At 33.4% G+C, this 19,912-nt stretch overlaps 2 protein-coding genes across 4 annotated transcripts in view; one reads left to right on the top strand and one right to left on the bottom strand.

The window, feature by feature from the left end:
- LOC126849949 (protein O-mannosyl-transferase TMTC1-like) overlaps window positions 1-19,912 on the bottom strand; it is a 211,732-nt gene that overhangs the window by 151,950 nt on the left and 39,870 nt on the right. The window lies entirely within an intron of this gene.
- Window positions 3,401-8,702, top strand: LOC126853614 (UDP-glycosyltransferase UGT5-like). The gene is made up of 10 exons (XM_050599467.1): window positions 3,401-3,944; window positions 4,069-4,439; window positions 4,562-4,784; window positions 4,851-5,070; window positions 5,206-5,478; window positions 6,572-7,065; window positions 7,269-7,639; window positions 7,750-7,975; window positions 8,065-8,284; window positions 8,524-8,702. Exons 1-10 carry the CDS (start codon window positions 3,443-3,445, stop codon window positions 8,573-8,575), a joined length of 2,952 nt encoding a protein of 983 aa, XP_050455424.1. The 5' UTR covers window positions 3,401-3,442; the 3' UTR covers window positions 8,576-8,702.

Genomic DNA, 19,912 nt, shown 5'->3' with positions numbered 1-19,912 from the left:
TGCAAAATTGGTATCTAACTTACGTTGAACGTTTTCCATTGACGTGATGTTTAGGCAACGTTGATATTTTACCGATGCACATCCATTAGCACATATTTGCGTTCACGGTGGCGTCTGTAAAAAATGCGCGAACCTTGTTTGTGCAAAAGGTATTTGTAAAAGCGACAAACGCAGTTGTCGTTCGTTAGTATTATCCGCTAATGTTTTCTACATTGAAAAAACGTTTTTAGAAAACCTTTTTCATTCGAAATCAAACAGAACATAGTCGTTCGATGTACAAGTTTAATGGAAATTGCAATTAAACGCTGAATTTTATATGACGCTTTTCTCAGTAATTATACTTCGTTCCGTTTGTAATTTCCTTAGGTAGCTGGTATTTTATTTAACTACCTTTTAATAGTCGACGAATCGTCCGAGTTAAAGTTCCTGTGATACTCGCTAAAATTCACTCGTGTCTTGAACTTCCTTTTATAACTACGGAATAATTAAAATACTTCAATTAGATGAATTCTTATCTCCCTTCCCCGCAGATTTCTTTACTCCACTTACTTTGCCTTGGAGCGTTGCTTTATATTAAAGTTGATGTAACAAATATTGTATTATTAATGGATCGATACGATATTTCTCGAATATATCTCATACAAAATTAAAAATATGATATAATAATACAAGCGAGAGAAAAAAAGAAATATTTTCTTTCTTACACATAATTAATAATAGATAAATAATTTTTTTTTTTTTTAAATCGACATAATTAAAAATATATTGCAGAAATATATCTGCAATTATTTCGTCTTCGATAATCAATGTGTTTAACTAAAATCGCAATTGTGCTTTATCCTTACAACCACCATCATTACTTTGATATCACCGCGTAAAGTTAGTGATGCACGCGTATATTACGAACGAAACTCAAACATAATATCCTGAAAAGCACTCGTAACTCTATTTCGCCGAGCCACATACCTCCTACACGGTTTCAAACCAGCATATCGCAATCTGCCTTTACTGTCCCTAGTTTGTGACAGGTGTTTAATATTACATGGAAATTTTGATTTCTACGAATGTTACAGCGATAATCATGATGCGTTATATTGCTACGTAAATATGTTACTGAAACACCAAATAAAATATATGTAACTGCACATAAAATTTCCTAAATGTCTAATGCTGCAAATTATTTAAAATATTATAAAAATCTAATTCGATAAACATGCATTGTTTATGTCGCAATTCGGATAACAATGTATTATAAATTTCTATTTATTTGAAAATAATTGACTCACAAAGAGTTTCACGATTGCAATCAACATTTGAAGGGGTTTTGCTCCAATCATGATAACCTGATCGTTAAAAGCGAATGACAAAGAGTGACAAATGCGAAGAACAATCAAAGAATTTTCGAGAACCATATCATTTGCGATTTGTACGTTTGATGTCTTTCAGAGAGAAAAATAATCGCCGTATCAATGTTATTTATAGAGCCAAGCACGTGGCAATAATCTTCAAAGATAATCCGCGTATCAATGTCATAATGGAAATATAAACGTCTTTTTCCACTCATTGAAAGACACTTGTCGCTCCTCATGAAATACATGTTATAGGGAATAACAAGGCACCACGAGCGGATTTTATTGACGTTCTCCTGAATTCTTCGCTGGCTTTTTCCTCGGCGTTATAACGCAAAATGTTGGATTCCCGGCGTATTCGTATCGCGGTCTTTCTCGTCGTAGTTTCCGACAGCCGTTATATCCAGACAGTCTCATAATGTTCACATGATGGGAACTAAAGGAAAATGCTGCAGGTGTTTATACACAACGTGGCGCGCAACGTTTCTGAATAACTTGGGTTAATAAAAGGTGTGTCAATCTCCGAGAATGCGTAACAAATATATGACATTGCGAGAAATATATATTTTTCAGCTAAAGAGAACTTATTGATGTGTTGTACTCCGAATTGTATGAGCTGTAGCATTTTATTTCATTATTAAAAAGAAAATACGTATGCATCCTTGCACCCATGTGGAGATATTTAATGTAAAATTGAAAATCTTATAAAAATGTTTATTTTATAAAGTACATCATTAAGAAAGTTTTCTCAGAAAGACTTGCTAATATCGAATGCTGAATTTCTGTGATAATAGGCTGATTAATTTATGATAAATATTATAAATAAATAATTTAAAATTATTACACACGTCATCACATTTTTTCAAATTACTTTTAGATTGTACCAACAAAATAATAAGGAGAAATAAAAAAAATTGTAAGAAATGTAATTCATTATTACTATTCGATTGTCGCGGGAAAAATGAATAATATATTTCGTAGAATGTCTATTGTGTGTGTGTGTGTGAAAATTAATATCAGTTTTCCGTTAAGGATAAACTTTTCCTAACGAATATAAAAACAATACCTGGGTTTTGTCAAAATCCGGTAACTCTCATATCCGGCCGCCATTACAAACAAACAACACTGACACAATTTTACAGACGAAAGTTCGATTTCCTTTCACGTGGTCTGTCTACATAAATAATAAAATCACGATGTAAAATCACGAAACTTTTTAAATTATGAGATCGGTATATATGGTGGATGGTGTCGGAACAACTGGCGGCTAATGCGCAATTTATTAAGATACATGGCCTCTTTAATCGATACGGAAACAAGAGATGGAGAAACAAGCGACCTGAGAAAACTTATCGCCGTCTGTTACCGGAGACAGCATGCTTTTAAATATATCTCAACGAAACGATTTATGATGCCGACAGATTTATGAGAATGTCCACACGTCCGTTTCAACGATTTTATATCCAACATGAAAATACGTCATAAACAGCCAACGATCACGCATTAATCATTACGATTGTTAGTCCAATCTCATAAAATTTCTCTGCGTAAATAGTAATTAATAATAACAAGTATAAACAAAGAAATAGATAAGTAAATATACATACATGTACTGTAATCGATATAATGATATGAATATCGTAATAGACACAACATGATATGACATATTATATTAAGCTCGCAGCTTTAATGCTTTAATGCTTTTATTTTCAAGGACAAATCAAACGTACGAGACGCGTGAAACTGTACGTCATAGAATAAAAAAATTACAAAATTTTTAAAATAATTTGTATTATATCTGACTTTCTAAATCAAAAAAAAGATCAAAATACACGTTCTACGCGATTAACAATTCAACTAACGCTCTGTTTTAAAATATATATTATATGCGCATTTTAAGTACTTTGTTGCAAATAGAAGTGTTTTTTTTTACACGAATATATACATCAAATATATATATCCTTACACACACGCGCGCGCTCACACACACACACACACACACATCTATATATATTATATATAAATTATTTCACCTGAATTCTACGAGCGCATTTACTTTTGCGACAGGATAATTTACTGAGATCATTGGAAGAATGTGGTCTAAAATGTGTTTGTTCTTAATATATGTGTTTTTGTGTACGATAGTGCAATATAATGTGACACACGCCAAAAGAATATTAGTTATATCAAATTATCCATCGTACAGCCATCAAATAGTTTACCGTAATTTATGCTTAGAATTAAACAAACAGGGTTACGAGATTGTGTCGGTCACTACAGACCCTATAAAAAACTCTTCTTTAAAAAATTATAGAGAGATTGATTTAAATTACTTTTATAAGGGTTTTTCTGAATATGTAACGCTATCATCATTTAATAATATCGCAGAAGCAAGCTTGCAGTTAAAATTTTTAGAGGTAGAAAGTATTGTATGGAGTGGGATTCACATCTTAAATCGCGAGGTCTTTAAACATCCAGAAATGAAGAAATTATATGCAAGTGATAGCAATGAACACTTTGACGCAGTTATTGTAGCGCAAGGCCCCACAGTTTCATTGAATGCCTTTGCATACAGATTCAATGCACCTCTCATAGGTAAGAAAAACTTGTGACATCAAACAATTAAATTTTACGATCCATTTTTATTATTCATTAAGAATAATTATTATTCATTTTATTCGTACAGTCATGAAGTAATAAAAAATAATATGACACATAGGTATCTCAAGCCTGGATGGATATAATTATATGCGCTATATGCTTGGATCTTTAATTCTCCCATCGCATATTTCCAATTGGCAAATCAATACGATACCTGAAAGCAATATGTCATTTTGGAGAAGACTCGTTAACTTTTGTGAAGTGTGGAAGCATATGTATGACTGGATAAACGTACATATTCCTATAGAGGATGCACTCGCAAAGAAGTATTTAGGAGAAGACCTGCCTCACATTAATGATATAACGAAAAACATGAGTATATACTTGACGAACAAACATCCAGCGCTTTCTTATGTCAGATCTGAACAACCAAACCTCATATTTTTCCATGGTTTTCATATCGCAAAAGTACCACCTGCCCTGCCAAAAGTATATCATACAAATATATATATATGTATATATAATTTTTCAATACTTTCAAATAAGATTTATTTGCGCTGCATTATATACATTTGTATATCTGTTACTATCAGTCTTGTTACATTTGCTAGGATTTAAAACAGTTTCTCGACAACGCGACCGAAGGATTTATTTACGTCAGTCTTGGAACCAACGTTAAATGGGAATATTTACCGAATAATACATATCAATCCTTTGTTAAAGCGTTTTCAGCGCTGCCGTACAAAGTTGTTTGGAAACATGACCCTGACCTATTACCTGGCGAGTTTGAGAACATACTAGCATCGAAATGGTTTTCCCAGCAAAGTATCCTTGGTAATGTCGCTTGTGTTTTATTGTTAGAAATATTATTATATGTAACTCGTGTTGATTTTCTCGTAGCTCATCGAAATATCAAGCTATTTATTTATCAAGGCGGCCTGCAAAGTACCGAGGAAGCTGTTCATTATGAGGTTCCTATCATAGGATTTCCCATTATGTGGGATCAGATATTTAATGTGCAATATTTAAAAAAATTGGGCATTGGAGTTCAACTTCATATAAACAATATTTCGAAAGAAAGCATTGAGGCTGCTATATATGAAGTTATAAATAATAAAAGGTATTACTGCATAAGTTAAATATTTTTACATAAGCAATCTTTTTTTTATTAAAGCTTAATTATATTTATACAATAAAGAAAAGAGTTTAAAATCACTATGCATCGACGTAATAATATCGTATTCTTTATTTTAAGATACAAAGATCAGATGAAACATCTAAGTCAACTTTATAATGACGGACCGTACGACAGTCTTCAAAATACAATAAGATGGATCGAGTACGTGATACGGCAGAATGGGACGCCTTTCTTGCGAGATAATATTTGTAACGAGATGTGGTATCAACGATACGATTGGGATATCATTGGATTTTTTGCTATAGTAATATTTATAGCATCTCTTCTTGTTCTTTGGATATTATATCAGATTTTACGATTTCATTTACGAATATTATCGAATTCTCTGCGGTAGTTGTTAGCGTAAAAAAATATTTTAACATTACTTTAAGCACGTATCCAAATCGGCGAAAAATAATCCTTCATAGTTGACACAAATAACGATATGTAGTATAGAATCCCGCATAATAATTGGCATTATTTTCTTGTAATATTTATATTATTTATAGACTATAAAATTGAAATTTGATAAATGTTTTTGTTAATATATCGTATTCTGTATTATTCATCAAATTTTATGATCGATCACAAAATCGTGATGACTGTTTATTTGAGATAAAAGTGCTAAAAGATTTTTCTATTCGGTTTGATCCTAAAAATAGAATATTGCCTCAATCTTATCATGTCATTAATTCCAAGTTCTACTTTTATCATTATTTTATCATATGTAGCACATGTAAAGTATCTATGCTAACATATAATGAAAAAAGCATAACGTTAATAACGTTTAAAATGCATTTCTGAACGTAACAGTGATAAATATGCATAATTTATTTTTATTTTTTTATCAAATAAAAGTTTTTTTCCTGCGTTATTCTAATGTAATATAATTTATTCTAATATTTCATTTGCTTTGCAATAATGATTAAAGTCATCGAGAACGAGAGTACTAATGCATAACATGTAATTTGATTATTTGCACTAATTGTGAGCACTAATTATACATTGCTAATTTTTGAGTGAAGGAATAATAAAAGAGAAAAAGATTAAGATCAGACATAATTAAAACAATATTTGAAATAGAAAATAACGATATGTATATATAAGCTATCTCTAATGTATTAATAAATTATAAACAATTAATATGGTATAATGTGCATGATTAAAATTGTAATTAAAAGTGTAATGATTAAAATTCTATTTAAAACGATTAGTTTTTTTATTTTACAACACAAATAAAAAATTCTCATATACATGTATTTTTAAATGAGGTTATTTATACGCTCGTTATCAAACGGCGTGATGCGAAAGGTCACTCGAATTATTCCTTCTCATTCGAGCTTTAGTAACAACTGTTAGAATATTTATATATATATATATAAATATTTATATTTATGTATATATAAGTGCCCATAACTTTGAAAAATCAGTTCCACCAGAACAGTAGCAAAATGTATAGAGTTATTTGTAAAATGTGCGTGATTTTATCTCTATGGCTGCTGCCGGCAAACAACATTGCGAATGCTAAAAGGATTCTCGTGATCACGTATGCACCGTTTTACAGTCATCAAATAGTTTTTCGATCGTTATGTTTAGCCTTAAACAAACGAGGGCACGAAATAATCATATTAACTACACTTCCGATGAGAGATTCGACGTTAAAAAACTATACAGAAATTAATTTGTCAAGTACCGCAACCTCTTTTGTTAAAAAGTACAAAACAGAATTTTTGCGATTGATAAATGACGATGATGACAAATTGTTCAAACACATCTTGAACAAAACGAACATGTTTAGCGACATCATATTTGATGAACCAAAATTTAAGGAACTTTATAGAAAAGATAGTAATGAAACATTTGACGCGGTTATCGTAGAAGCAATAAGCAGTCCGGCGGTATTTACTATGGCATATAGATTTAACGCTCCTCTCATAGGTGAGATGATTTCTGAAAGTGGCATGTACAAGATATCAAATGATATGTACATACAAGAGGGAACGGTCAATATTTTCAGAGATGTTTGTATTGCCTGAGATGCTAGTATCGTTATAAATATAAAAATATTGACCTTTCCTTCTGCGAGAGTTATGCCTTCGGTATGTTGTGAAACATTGATATCTTGATAATGTATTACACAGGAGTCATATCTATGGGCATACATAATCATCAACGATATATTTTTGGTAGTCCCATACTTCCATCACATGTTTCAAATTGGGAACTTAATACATTAGTTGAGGAAAATCCATCATTTTGGCAAAGATTGCAAAATTTTATCAAGACATGGTCCTCTATTCATTATTATGTTAATAATTTCTTAACTATGGAGCAAGAAACGGCTAAAAAATATCTCGGAAATGATATACCACGCGTCATCGATATAATAAAAAACATGAGAGTCTTGTTAGTTAATGAAAACCCGGCGATCGTGTACCCTAGACCTGAACAACCAAATGCAGTATTTTTTAGCGGAATCCATATACAAAAAACACTGCCACCTCTGCCAAAAGTATGTAAATTTTAAAAACAAAAATTAGCCTGTTTGGTAATATATTATTTCAATTTTTATCATTTTGTAATAAACGCACTAAATAATTAATTTTTTAATACGACGACCAGAAATTAGGACAATTTCTAGATAACGCAACAGAAGGATTTATTTATGTGAGCTTTGGAAGCACCATTTCCTGCCCTTTCCAGAAAGAAATGCTAGAAAACTTTGTCGAAGTATTTTCCAAGTTATCTTATAAAATAATTTGGAAACTTGATTGCGACGAATTGTCAAGAAAGATTGTAATCGATAATGCATTTATCTCGAAATGGTTTCCGCAACAAGGCATAATCGGTAAAATTAAAAATGTGAAGTCATTATTTCACGATTGCCAATCTATTTATATGACTCACGCAGCACTACTAATTGTCCCATTCGTGCAGCTCATCCGAACATCAAGTTGTTTATTTATCAAGGCGGACTTCAGAGTACCGAAGAAGCTGTTTATTATGCAGTTCCAGTCCTGGGAATTCCTATTCTATCCGAACAGAAAGTTCAAGTTCGACGATTGGTTTCATTAGGTGCAGCAATATATCTCAAATTAAACGAAATAACCAAAAAATCTCTCTCTACAGCCATTCATCAGATTCTAAATGATAAAAGGTATTTCGTGTATACTATATTATATACTATATTATATATACATATATACTTCAATATGAATCAATTCCTGTTATCAAAATTTTCTGCTATTAATGTAAATTACCCGAGATATCAATATCAATTAATTTATTATAATTATATTCCGTATGCGAAAACAAATATACCTATTATACGAAATTCATTTTTAACGTAATGCAGTTAAATATTAATAGTGATTTGCTAACTTAATATGTGTTTAGTTATAAAGAGAAGATGACATATCTAAGTTCTCTACAAGGATCAACCATATGACAGTATGGAAAAAGCAATATGGTGGATAGAATTCGCGATGCGCCACAAAGAAGTAAATCATCTCCGATTTAGCGAATGCGATAAACCATGGTATCAACGTTATGATGTAGATATCATTGCTCTACTTGCCACGATATTATTTATATTAACATCTGTAATAGTACTAATTATTTTCCAGATTTTTAATTTTATTGTAAACAATTTTATTGTGTACTCTAATTTTTAAATTTTAAAACATTTCTCAACGTAGTAAAAAGATATAGTTGAAATTATAGAATTATTCAGTTTATGATGCTTTTGTGTTCCAGAAATAAAATTATTTTTCAAGAAATATTAAGCGAACCTACATTTTTCTCAATTTTTATATCTCTGTATATTGTAATTCTGCTTTTATGAATAATGGAAGAGCGATCTAATATTAAGCAGTATTAATGAGTTGACGTAATTATTTCACAGCGATATGCGATATTATTATAAATCATATCGTATTTAAAATTATAACTTTTAATGTCGATATAAGCGCTCCACATCCATCATCCTTCTCCACATCGATTGTTCTATGAAATAACAATTCATAAATTAATTTGTATATAAATTTTGAATAGATATCAAATTATGAATAGATATTAAATTATTTTGAATAGATATCAAATTATCTCAAACTTATTAATAATACGCATAATAATTAATCTAATAAAAACATTTGAAATAGAAGAATAAGAATTACTTATTACAATCATAATATGTTTCCTTATTCTTATTATATGTGTACAAAAAATATCGATTCTTTAATTTATTTTATTAAAAACAAAATAATAAATAATAAATAAATTTTTTCGTAAATTATCTTTACTAATGCAACAACAACATAGAAGTTTTATTGTGTAAAATATTATTAGCATTAATGCATGGACGACTAAAATTTCATTATGTAATGCCAAATAAGCGAAGTACATACTCTCTTCAATTGTAAGCTTTCTAAGTTAACTAGCGGTATGACAAAGTTATGTGATTATCCCACTTCGTAACGCATAAAACATAGAACATCAGAGTAGAGTTAGCCAGTTTGGCGCTGTATTAATGTTATAGATATACAGATTGCCTAAAGCACAAAGGGTGATTAACGCAAAATATAAATAATCTTTAACTATATGCAATTTGCAGATTTAATTATTTACAATTCTGCATATGTCACACAATGATCATTCTTTCTTGGTTATTTAAATTAATTATTTTATTATTTAAATTAATTATTTTATTATTTAAATTAATTATTTTATTATTTAAAGTACATATTAATCTATTATTTAAAGAGATTATTTACATATACAAAATTTTATTTTATTTTTAATAAAATTATTTGCATTACATACGAAAGATAAACTCTCATTATTGCAGATACTATTGCAGATACATTATTAGCAATAAAATCTATAATAAAACATCGAGAAAACGCAGTTTTTTTACGTTTTTATCCATAGCTGGATATGTTAAAGAAAGAGAAAAGCAATTTTGCGATAAAAAAAAATGTTATCGATGAAAATTTCGATCGTTGCGATCGCGATCTAAAAAACCGGTATTAAAGAAGCGATCCCCTATGCGATACGCTATGCGAAAGCCGGCGGAATAGCTTCTATCGCGATGCGACGGAAACGTGTCATCTTTTAGTAACCGTACCTCCAAAGTGTCCTGGACTCATCAGCCGTGGTAACACCAGGAGCTTACTCGACGCAGCCGACTTAACTCGAGCTCGGCGGAAACTTGGCGCGAACTAGATTACCATACCACCGTCCGCACGTACCGTCTAGGCGTACGCAGCTACGACGTAGTACATACAAGATGACGATGGTCGAAGTGTTTCACGGGATTTCGGAGTTAACGTACCGCATCGTGTTCCTCTGTGAAATCCAACATAGGCAAATTTGAAGCGAGCGGCCGCGCAAGCCACGCAACCATCGATCGCGCGTTAAAGCACAAAAAATTTCATCAAAACTTTAATGATCTTTATACAAAAAATTTATAACAACCTCGGCACTAATTAACAATTTTTACATGTAAACAAAGGTTCCGATAACGAAGCCAAATTTTTGCGTGCAAATAAAAGTTTCGATATCAAGGACTTTTCAACTCTTTCACGATACGATAGCTTGTAAAAATGTATTGTCTCATTAATTCATTTATCCACGATTTCTCGCGCGTTGCGCGTCAATCACAATTTTATATATGTCTATAAAACCTTTAAGAATTATCCTGTTCGCGCGATTAAACAGCAATACAGAGAATCACGTACAATACAAAGATGAAATCAAACAAGAGCCAAGCAGATCGAAAGTCAATGAAAGGATTTGCGCAACGGGATGTTGAACAATAAGGAAGGAAGAGAGAAATGTAAGAGCTACGCGTGTGTGTTCCTGGCGTTCCACGTCAGGGAAGTTTCCCCTTTGGCTTAGTGGCGTCGCGCGATGCATTATGCAAGGTGGTAAGATCTGGAAGGGAACTGCCTGTCTTTCCGACTGTCTCTACCGTTACGCCGGGACGCGCCCTCGTCGCAATTGCTAAACTATCGTGCGCTACCCAGGGAGAACAAAGACGAGAAATTCGCACAACTCCCTTGAACTAAATTAGCGCTGGTGGATATTAACGATTCAAGTAGGCAGCCGAGCTAAGGTCGTTAGACTAAATTAGTAAAATCATTCGATATTCGCGAATTATTTTAATAACTACGTTTAACTATTAAATCTCTTCTGCGTATATCCCCAGGCACAGAATAACTTCTTTCTCTTTAATTGATAATAAATATAAATATACATAAGATGCTACATATTATACATGAAAATATTTTAGGAAACGCAGAATTTCTCTCTTGCAATATATAATATTATATAAATACGATTTCACCCAATCGCGCGCTTACAAAAGTTATATTTCAATTCTTCCTCTTCCTTTCCTCATCTCTTTATTTTTCTTATTGTAAAGATAATTGATGAAAACTTTCGTCTATCTCACTAGTATACTATATTTTCCAAATTAAAATTTTTTGAAACGGAAGACTTCTGATAAAGCAACGAAAAGAAACAAATATTCTGTAACGGAGAGAACTCACAAGTTACACACACACACACACACACACACACACACACACACACACACACACACATAACACACACACACACACACACACACACACACACACACACACACACACACACACACACACACACACACAATTTTGACAATTGAAAATTGTTGTAATTGAGATATGACAAAAATGTATCGCCTCGAGACGCGCGTTCGTCTCAGTTGGCTATTTTGCTTGATCCTATCGGCTGATCTTAATGTGGTAATCATGCGGCGTATGCGAGGCGCGTGGCGCGTTAGGTGTACGCATTGCATGATTCACGGATACCTGATACATAGTATCGCATTGTAACACGAGAGATACTATGGCACGATCGGCGCTCAGCCGATGTGTCAATATGCTTCTCGATCTGATCTACGAGATTCAACTCGTCTTGCTCGTTGTAACCCATCGTGAACGCCAAACTATTCGTGAACAACTACAAGCGCGAAGTAGAAGCTTCAATTGAGATCAAATGAAAGAGGAAGAGAAGAGATAAAATTAACGATAAATTCCATCCGGCGCTAAACATATATACGTGCGTCCTAAATAATTCCGCATGTATCTCGATAACGACGAATGTGTTTCCAATAAACTTAAGTAGCGACAGTTTTATCCATAGAACTTAACAAAGGCTTTCTCTTTGCAAATTGAAGAATTTTAGGATAAGAGAGCTTATATAAAAAATAGAAAATTCTATAAAACATTTATATATAATATATATATATATATATATATATATATATATATATATATATATTTAGCTTATAATTACAAACACACAGCATTGTTATAAATTTAATTACATTTAATTTTAATTCTTGACGTAAGCTTATATTTTTTTTAATTTTGTTAATAATGAATTGTATTTTTTAATATAATAAATATGTGCTGTACCACACACACATACACAAAGCAATAATATAATTCAAAAAATTATAATAACATTTTAATGGCATATTCTTTTTAACGATTCTTTAGTGTTATAATTACCGTTATAATGTATCAATGACTTACGCGTTGCATCGAAAGCAACTAAATGCACCTAAATTGGATCACCAGGTTTGTTTATGAGGAAACAAATATTTCGCCGCGGCTACAGTAAATTGTTTGCTCGCGGCGAGCCCATGCTGCGCGCTTTTAATTTGCACGGCTGGCCTGTCATCGAAATGGAAAGCCCAAAAATACGAAACGGATGAAAATTTAAGAGCAATGTATCGCAACGAAACAGCGAACAGCGAAAATTTATCTTTGTAAATTTATCATTGTTATGTTCTTTTCATGTATTACTATATAATAATGATTTAAATTATATTAATTTATTTAGAGATATAGAAACATTTTTCTTAGACGCTTGCTATTCGATCTTTTGAGAGAGACTGCCCGCGTAACTACAGATATAATTCTTATGATCGTCTACCGGCGCTTGATTTTACAATGCCACGATATCGGAAATGGGATCGGGATTAGTTATTGCTCGTTTAATGTAAGAAAGAAAATATTCCGAGTGTCAATAATGAAATAATAATATTACGTTTAGATTAAATTTGGCACAGAAGTCCTTTGTAAAATTTTTTATTTTTATATTTTTTAAGCCTCTATATATTTCCCGCATTAACAACAGAATGAGCAACATTGCGTAACGCAAAGTTTATTTTCTAAATAACACAGAAAATTTCACAGAAAGAACAACAAATGGGAAACGAGACAGTTTATCGTATCAATCATATGTGTTGTAGCGGTCAAATGTGTGCACTGTTCAACATGTGGTACACATTGAAGATGTTACATGACGCTGACTGCAGAGGCGATATAAAACTATATGAAATTGTTGCTCTTCTGGCGAAAATAATTTTCGTCCCATATCCGGAATTTAGAACGTTCATTATCTATAGTTAAACGCGAACACGTGTTTTATCCCTCGTGATAAATGTATTACAGAAGAAATGCCACTGAACTTTGTGTTATATAATAACGTTTATTAACATTCACTCCGTTTCTCATTTCTTGTTTAATAAGACTTTAGTCTAATAAGTATTAGATCCATCTGTATGAAATTACAAAACATTGAATAATCTTCAATTAATTAAAGATATTAGATATCATATTATTCTGATTTCTTTCTCTTTTCAAATTTTAATAAATTTCTTATAAGCAATTTTCATCAAAATTTATCAGTAACAATGTGAGAAATTGTCGTTCTACTATAATAATTATATTTATAATTGTTTTATTATTTTTTTTGTCTTAGAAAAAGATTTAAATACATAAATTATTATCTTAATCATCAAAGATAATAATCAAGAAGAACAGCGCGATAATATCATTCGTCATTACTTATTCATTATCATTACTTATTTACATTTTCCAAATCCCTCTTTGCATTCAAGAAAAGTATTTGATATCGAAAAATAAAATAATAAATAATTTTTATATATAATGTTTTTCCTCCTTTATAATTAAATTTGAATGACAAAAGTATTTTTTTTTTTTTTACATGATATACAGTCATGATTTTCATCGCATGATTTTAACTTGTATGCTAACATAAATGTCTAAAAATAAAATAATCTTATGCACAAATATCCGACCATATTTTTAAATTTTTGTCTGCCGTATTGTATCTGTCATTTCAAATTTCTTTCAACAGTCGCGACAAAATAAGCGAGCTGAAAGAGCATAATTTATAGATGGATTTTCGTAGTAGGAGAAAACGATAAAAGAGATAGCATTAAATTGGTGTTAAGAACAAAACCCTGGTTCAACGCAGGGATTATCGTCGTATACAGTTAGCAATAACCAACTGGAATCCAATGGATTATCCTCTTTGTAAAAATAAATGCCTGGAGCATGCGAGTAAAGTTGAGAGAGAACCTCTAACTTAAAACCCTTTGAACGCGCAAAAGTCCGGCTCGTGTGTGTGCTTTTATGTGTATCCCAATGCAAAGGAATCGATTGATCTTTTCTTTTATAAATAATACGTCGATATATCATTCTCGCGGTTATGCCGGTCTTATCTACACTATTCCTTGATAATACTACCAAGTTCTACGTACAAATTAGTCCCTTGCAAATTTCTAATTAACGCGATAATCGCAATGTTCTCCGATTCTCGAATATCTTTGTAGCGGAAAGCGTTTGAAATCGACCCACGAAATCCGATCCCGGCTCAGTCCAATTAATCCTGACCTCAACCGGCCAGATCAAGACATACGAAGAGAACGGACTCGAGAATTTGAAACTTACACAGTTGACGTACACTCGAGCGATGCTGCCCACGAGCGTTATCGTACATAGCGCCAACTTTCCCCACGGGCAAGTTATGTGTTAAGATCTTTGGACCGCAGACCGCGATATCTCGCGTACTATTCGAATTACTCGGGGTGGCGGGAGGGAGAGGCAAGCTCCAATTTTCATGTGCTAATGCGGAATCCGCATTTCCATCTACTCTACTCACTCGATAACGATACATGTCGTTTAGCGTCTCCAACACCATCGACGCATGTCGAGACGCGAATGTTAATTATTTCCGCGGTTTCTCCCTCGGAGTTTCCTAATCACTTACGGAGCCCGATTAAGCATTGTGCTTAACAGGTGATCCGACCGCAAGACGCGTTCCATCGCGGAACGTTAGGGAAGTTATGCATCCGGCGGGCTCGTCGAGAGTGCTGTTTAAAGTTACCAATTAAAACGTTCAATAAAATATATTTTATTATAAAAATATATGTGTACATGTACAATATGTATATAATCACAAATTAGATCGCAGTTGTCAATTTCAATCAACTTTAATTGAGTTAGTTCTTAAATACTATTTGTTAGAAAAATCTGTAAATTAAAATTGACATAAAATCCTTAAAATTAAAATTGACATTTCTTAAAATAAATAATGTTTTATATTATTTTTATTCTTTCTCTTGCTCTCTCTCTTTCTCTCTCTCTCTTGTAAATCTAGATTTATCCGATATAGTCCTATTTCTTGCATAGTGTGACAGTAAAATAGGTCACTAGTGGCGGTGCAGTTGCGGAGTTACGTCATCACCAAATTGATTTGCACCCAATATTTTTATACGACCTGCCCTGCCGTTTCATCACCGACGCCACGCGGATTGATGTATCGCGGTACGCAAGAGTCGTTGGTTGAGGTCGAAATTTTACTGGTAAAGTTTGAAAAATGCGACCGGACCGCGACGATGGCAGCCGCGGTCGCTTGTTCGCGATGCTGATTGCCGATGGTACTGGCGTGTCCAATTTCGAGACATTATCACGTAAACTGAAAACGAGGGTCGCGTGGCACATTTGCATATCAACCGTAATTCAGTAGACCATATTATACAGGAATCATGTGCGTTAATGGTCACCGCAGCGCGCGGCGCTATATGTGGTTAATTAAATTTTATTATAAATATTATATTAATACATTATATATATATATATATTATATATTGTATATTTATAATAAAATTATATATACATATATAAATGTTTGAGTGTTACATAGAACGACACACTCAAGGCATACATTTCGACTTTGTGCGAAGATTTTGCGAGGAATTCGCATCCCGCGGCTCCGAGTGAAATATTAAATCGAGCTCGTGAATTTCACTCGCACGATTCTATCTCAGAGTGCGAACGACTAACCCACGTAATTAATTCATTGCTCGGCCGTTACGCTTTACGTACCTTCACAGCGTACTCCATTAAGATTTAAAATGTTATACGAGAGGTAAAACGCCGCGGAATAATACGTGTCCATCATTCCTATGAACTTTCCGACGCGTTATACGTCCTCGTAGTACATATCATCGTATAATTGCAAATTAATTTACAGTGTTAATGACAAGGCGGAGAAGATAATGCAATCGCGAACGTTTTACTTTATATGAATGTGCTTGTGGGTACAGAAATAATACAATATTATTTTTATTATCTCTTCTTTATAAATCCAGAAAAAAACAAATTTAAAATATATATTGTTTCATTATTTTCTCCTTGGCTTGAAAATCTTTTTCAACCCCTTTGTAAATCAGTTATTTTTAACGAAAAATCCGAGATATCACAACGTTGCCAAGGCTATTGATACCTTGAAAAATGTCACGGCCGCACATTACTCGCGTTCGTTCATGGAAATTACCCCCTGGGTTCGAGAACATTGCCGGTGGTGCAAAACGACGCCGGTGGGTATGATTTAGATAGGATAGCGGGACCATTCTTTCAGAGGGATAATCCGGCGGGTTCGTCCGGCGGTTCATTCATTATGCACGGCCATTTATAATGCACGTAGAAACGATGCATGCAGGTATAATTACAAGTCCGATTCCGCGCCGCGCCGCTCCGCGCGACGTCCTATCTATGCATCCCCACATACATCCCCTTTCTCGGGTAAACCGACGTTCTTTCCTAGTGACACCCGGCCACAATGCGAGAGTAATCTTTTCTATGCCTTGTCGACTATTCGCCAGACAGTTTCGTTCCAACAGTATTTCCGTGCAAATCGCGCTAATCGTTCATTCTGTCTCGATACGCTTTATCGAATGGTGATTGCGATAATAATCCATTACAATGGATTCACCAATTAATTACGAAAATTGCAATCAATTAAACATCTTTTATAAAAATAATGAAAGAATATTGTAAATAATAATATAATAAAATTATATATCTATAAAACATTAAATTTAATCATTCATATATATTTTGTTTCTTCCATGCATTTTTCTATTTAGTTATTTTGCAATGTTTTTAAATATTGATGAGAAGAAAATTTAACATAAAATATAATATTTACCTCATTTCTATATGTGATTAACATAATTGCGATTCATTAAATGTTATCGAACAATTTGTAAGCGTACGCAAAATAGTATGGTTTTCGTTAAGTGCTCGTCTTATGGATCATAAATTATAATGGAAACATACATTTTCGATACATCCTATCGAGAAAGATGTTTTCAACTACCGACCGTCTCTTTCAAATGCGTTTCTACTCGTAGGGCAAGACGCGCAAGCTCCGTAAAAGCGACGAGAGTAACAAAGAGGAAAACGAAGGACGGGAAACGATGGAAAATCCAAATTGCCGCACAAAGCTCTCGCGCAATCAGGTTCCCGGTAATCCTCGCGCCTTCAAGTACTTCGGCACGATCGGGAAAGCCAATTATGTGGCTGACGTAGGTACAGATGTGGCTTTAAAGCGGCTAGACGGGAAGGAAGGGATGAATACATAGGCAGGGCAAGTACATTTCGACGTAGCGCACAATTACTCGATTAACGTTAATTCGAATTATGCTATAGCTCATTATCAAAATCGTTAATTGTCACGCGCCAATCTTGCACATGCCGACGTTGCAGGTGCGTGGCGAAGCGTTGTGTCATTAAGTAATTCTTATATAAAAATTACAAGCCAAACAGATAAAATTTTCTAGACTTTAACCGCGTCGCACAATCCACGAAAAACTTGTTTCTAAGCGTTTATATCTCATTTCAAAATGTTATTTCCATTAAACTGCACTTACGATCTCCGTCGAAACCCAACAATTACATTTCACGAAAAAAAAAAATCTTCCACCAGTTCTCGTGCTTCTACGATATTTCGATGTGAAGAGACAGCAAGATATATGTCTTCGATGTAATACATTCTCGTTTCTCGATCTTCTCGCGTACATTTACGGTCAACTTTCACTGCTGATAAATTGCGACCAGCGAAAGTGTGAAAATTGCATACGTCGTTGTAACGTCGTTGTCCCCAGTGTGCTGTAATCGCCTTGAACGTGCGCGCGACGCAAAGAAGCGGAGAAAGAATACGCGGGTAGTCGAAGGAGAAAGTACCCGTTACGGTGCGGACGTCCACCACCAGTGGGTGTCTGAGAATCCTCTCAGGATGGGACTCGTTAGTCCTACCGTGGCAGACTTACGACACCCAGAACTCGTTCCACCTCAGTTATCTATCATGGCTTCGGAGCGAGATACACCAGCGAGGCAAGGACGTTAGTTTCCTTCCGTTCAAATTACACCGATAGTCTTCTCTTTTGATTAGAGTCAGCTCTTGGAGTTCTTGGAAACATATTTAGTCATGTGTTGCATTTCTTCGCAATGTATAAGAATTTAAAAGTTAAAAATTAAAAAAGCTGTCCTTTAAAGGGCAATCCAATTGCGTATTGAAATCCCGTATTTAGTATTAGCTTAACCAAACTTCTGTTTAATTACAGATTTAAACAAATTCATAAATCCATTTAACAAAAATTACTTATAATGTAATTTATGCGCTAAGTGCTCTTTTTTAAATTCTTTACATTCAAAAATTTCTTTCCCTGTTAATTGCAAATTTATATTAGGCTAACTCACGAGATGATTGATTGATTTAGAAAAATTTCGCAAAAAGGCACGCTGTATTTCTTGCTCGATGTGAGTGAACGATATATTTTTCATAATTATCAGTTCTTCAAGATCCGAACATTTTTTCAGTGCGTTTTCGAGAAAGTGAGTAAAAGGAAAAAGAGAGAGAATAGCACATAAGACGGCTGGTGGTACACACGCATCCGGCGCGAATAACAGGGGAATCCGAGGGTGAATTCGAGCGCACGAAAAGAAGGAGAAGATGGTCTGCCGCGTTGGAACTTTGATTTATATGTTAATCGCGAGACAGCAGTCGTTGCCGATGTCGGCAAGTGTGCAGTCTGGTACGGCACTCTTTTACCCCTCGTAACAATCCTCGAAATATCCTGTATAAGCAGACATCTGCTATTTTTCGAGGCAATATTGGTACGTATGACGGAAATTCGAATTTTAATTATCAGTCGGTTTTTGAAGAAACTATCAGAAGTGTGATATAATTCTGCGTGTATATAAAACTAATATATAATAAATTTATAAATAATATAATTATACTGAAGTCAGAATTCATATTATTTCGATAGAATTATAAAATTACATGGAACATACACAAGACGACTAATTAATAGCTGATGGATCATAATCTATCGAGCAAAAGATAGATGAATACGAAAATTATGCATTTTCGACTCAATGAATCTATGGAATTATTAGAATTTCATTAATCGATGTATTGAAAACCGCCATAGTCCATGCGTTCAAATTCCAAATGCCTGTTGAAATACATATAAAAGATATACAGAGAAGCGAGCTTTAATTGAAATTGCGAATTTCCAGCTATTAATTAGTTGTGAACCAATAATATGTACAGAATTTCAGTTATGAGAATT

This window comes from Cataglyphis hispanica, chromosome 1 (genome assembly GCF_021464435.1).
Source record: "Cataglyphis hispanica isolate Lineage 1 chromosome 1, ULB_Chis1_1.0, whole genome shotgun sequence".
NCBI lineage: Eukaryota > Metazoa > Arthropoda > Insecta > Hymenoptera > Formicidae > Cataglyphis > Cataglyphis hispanica.
Note: the sequence above shows the minus strand (reverse complement) of the source record. Positions and strands in the feature narration are given on the sequence as shown.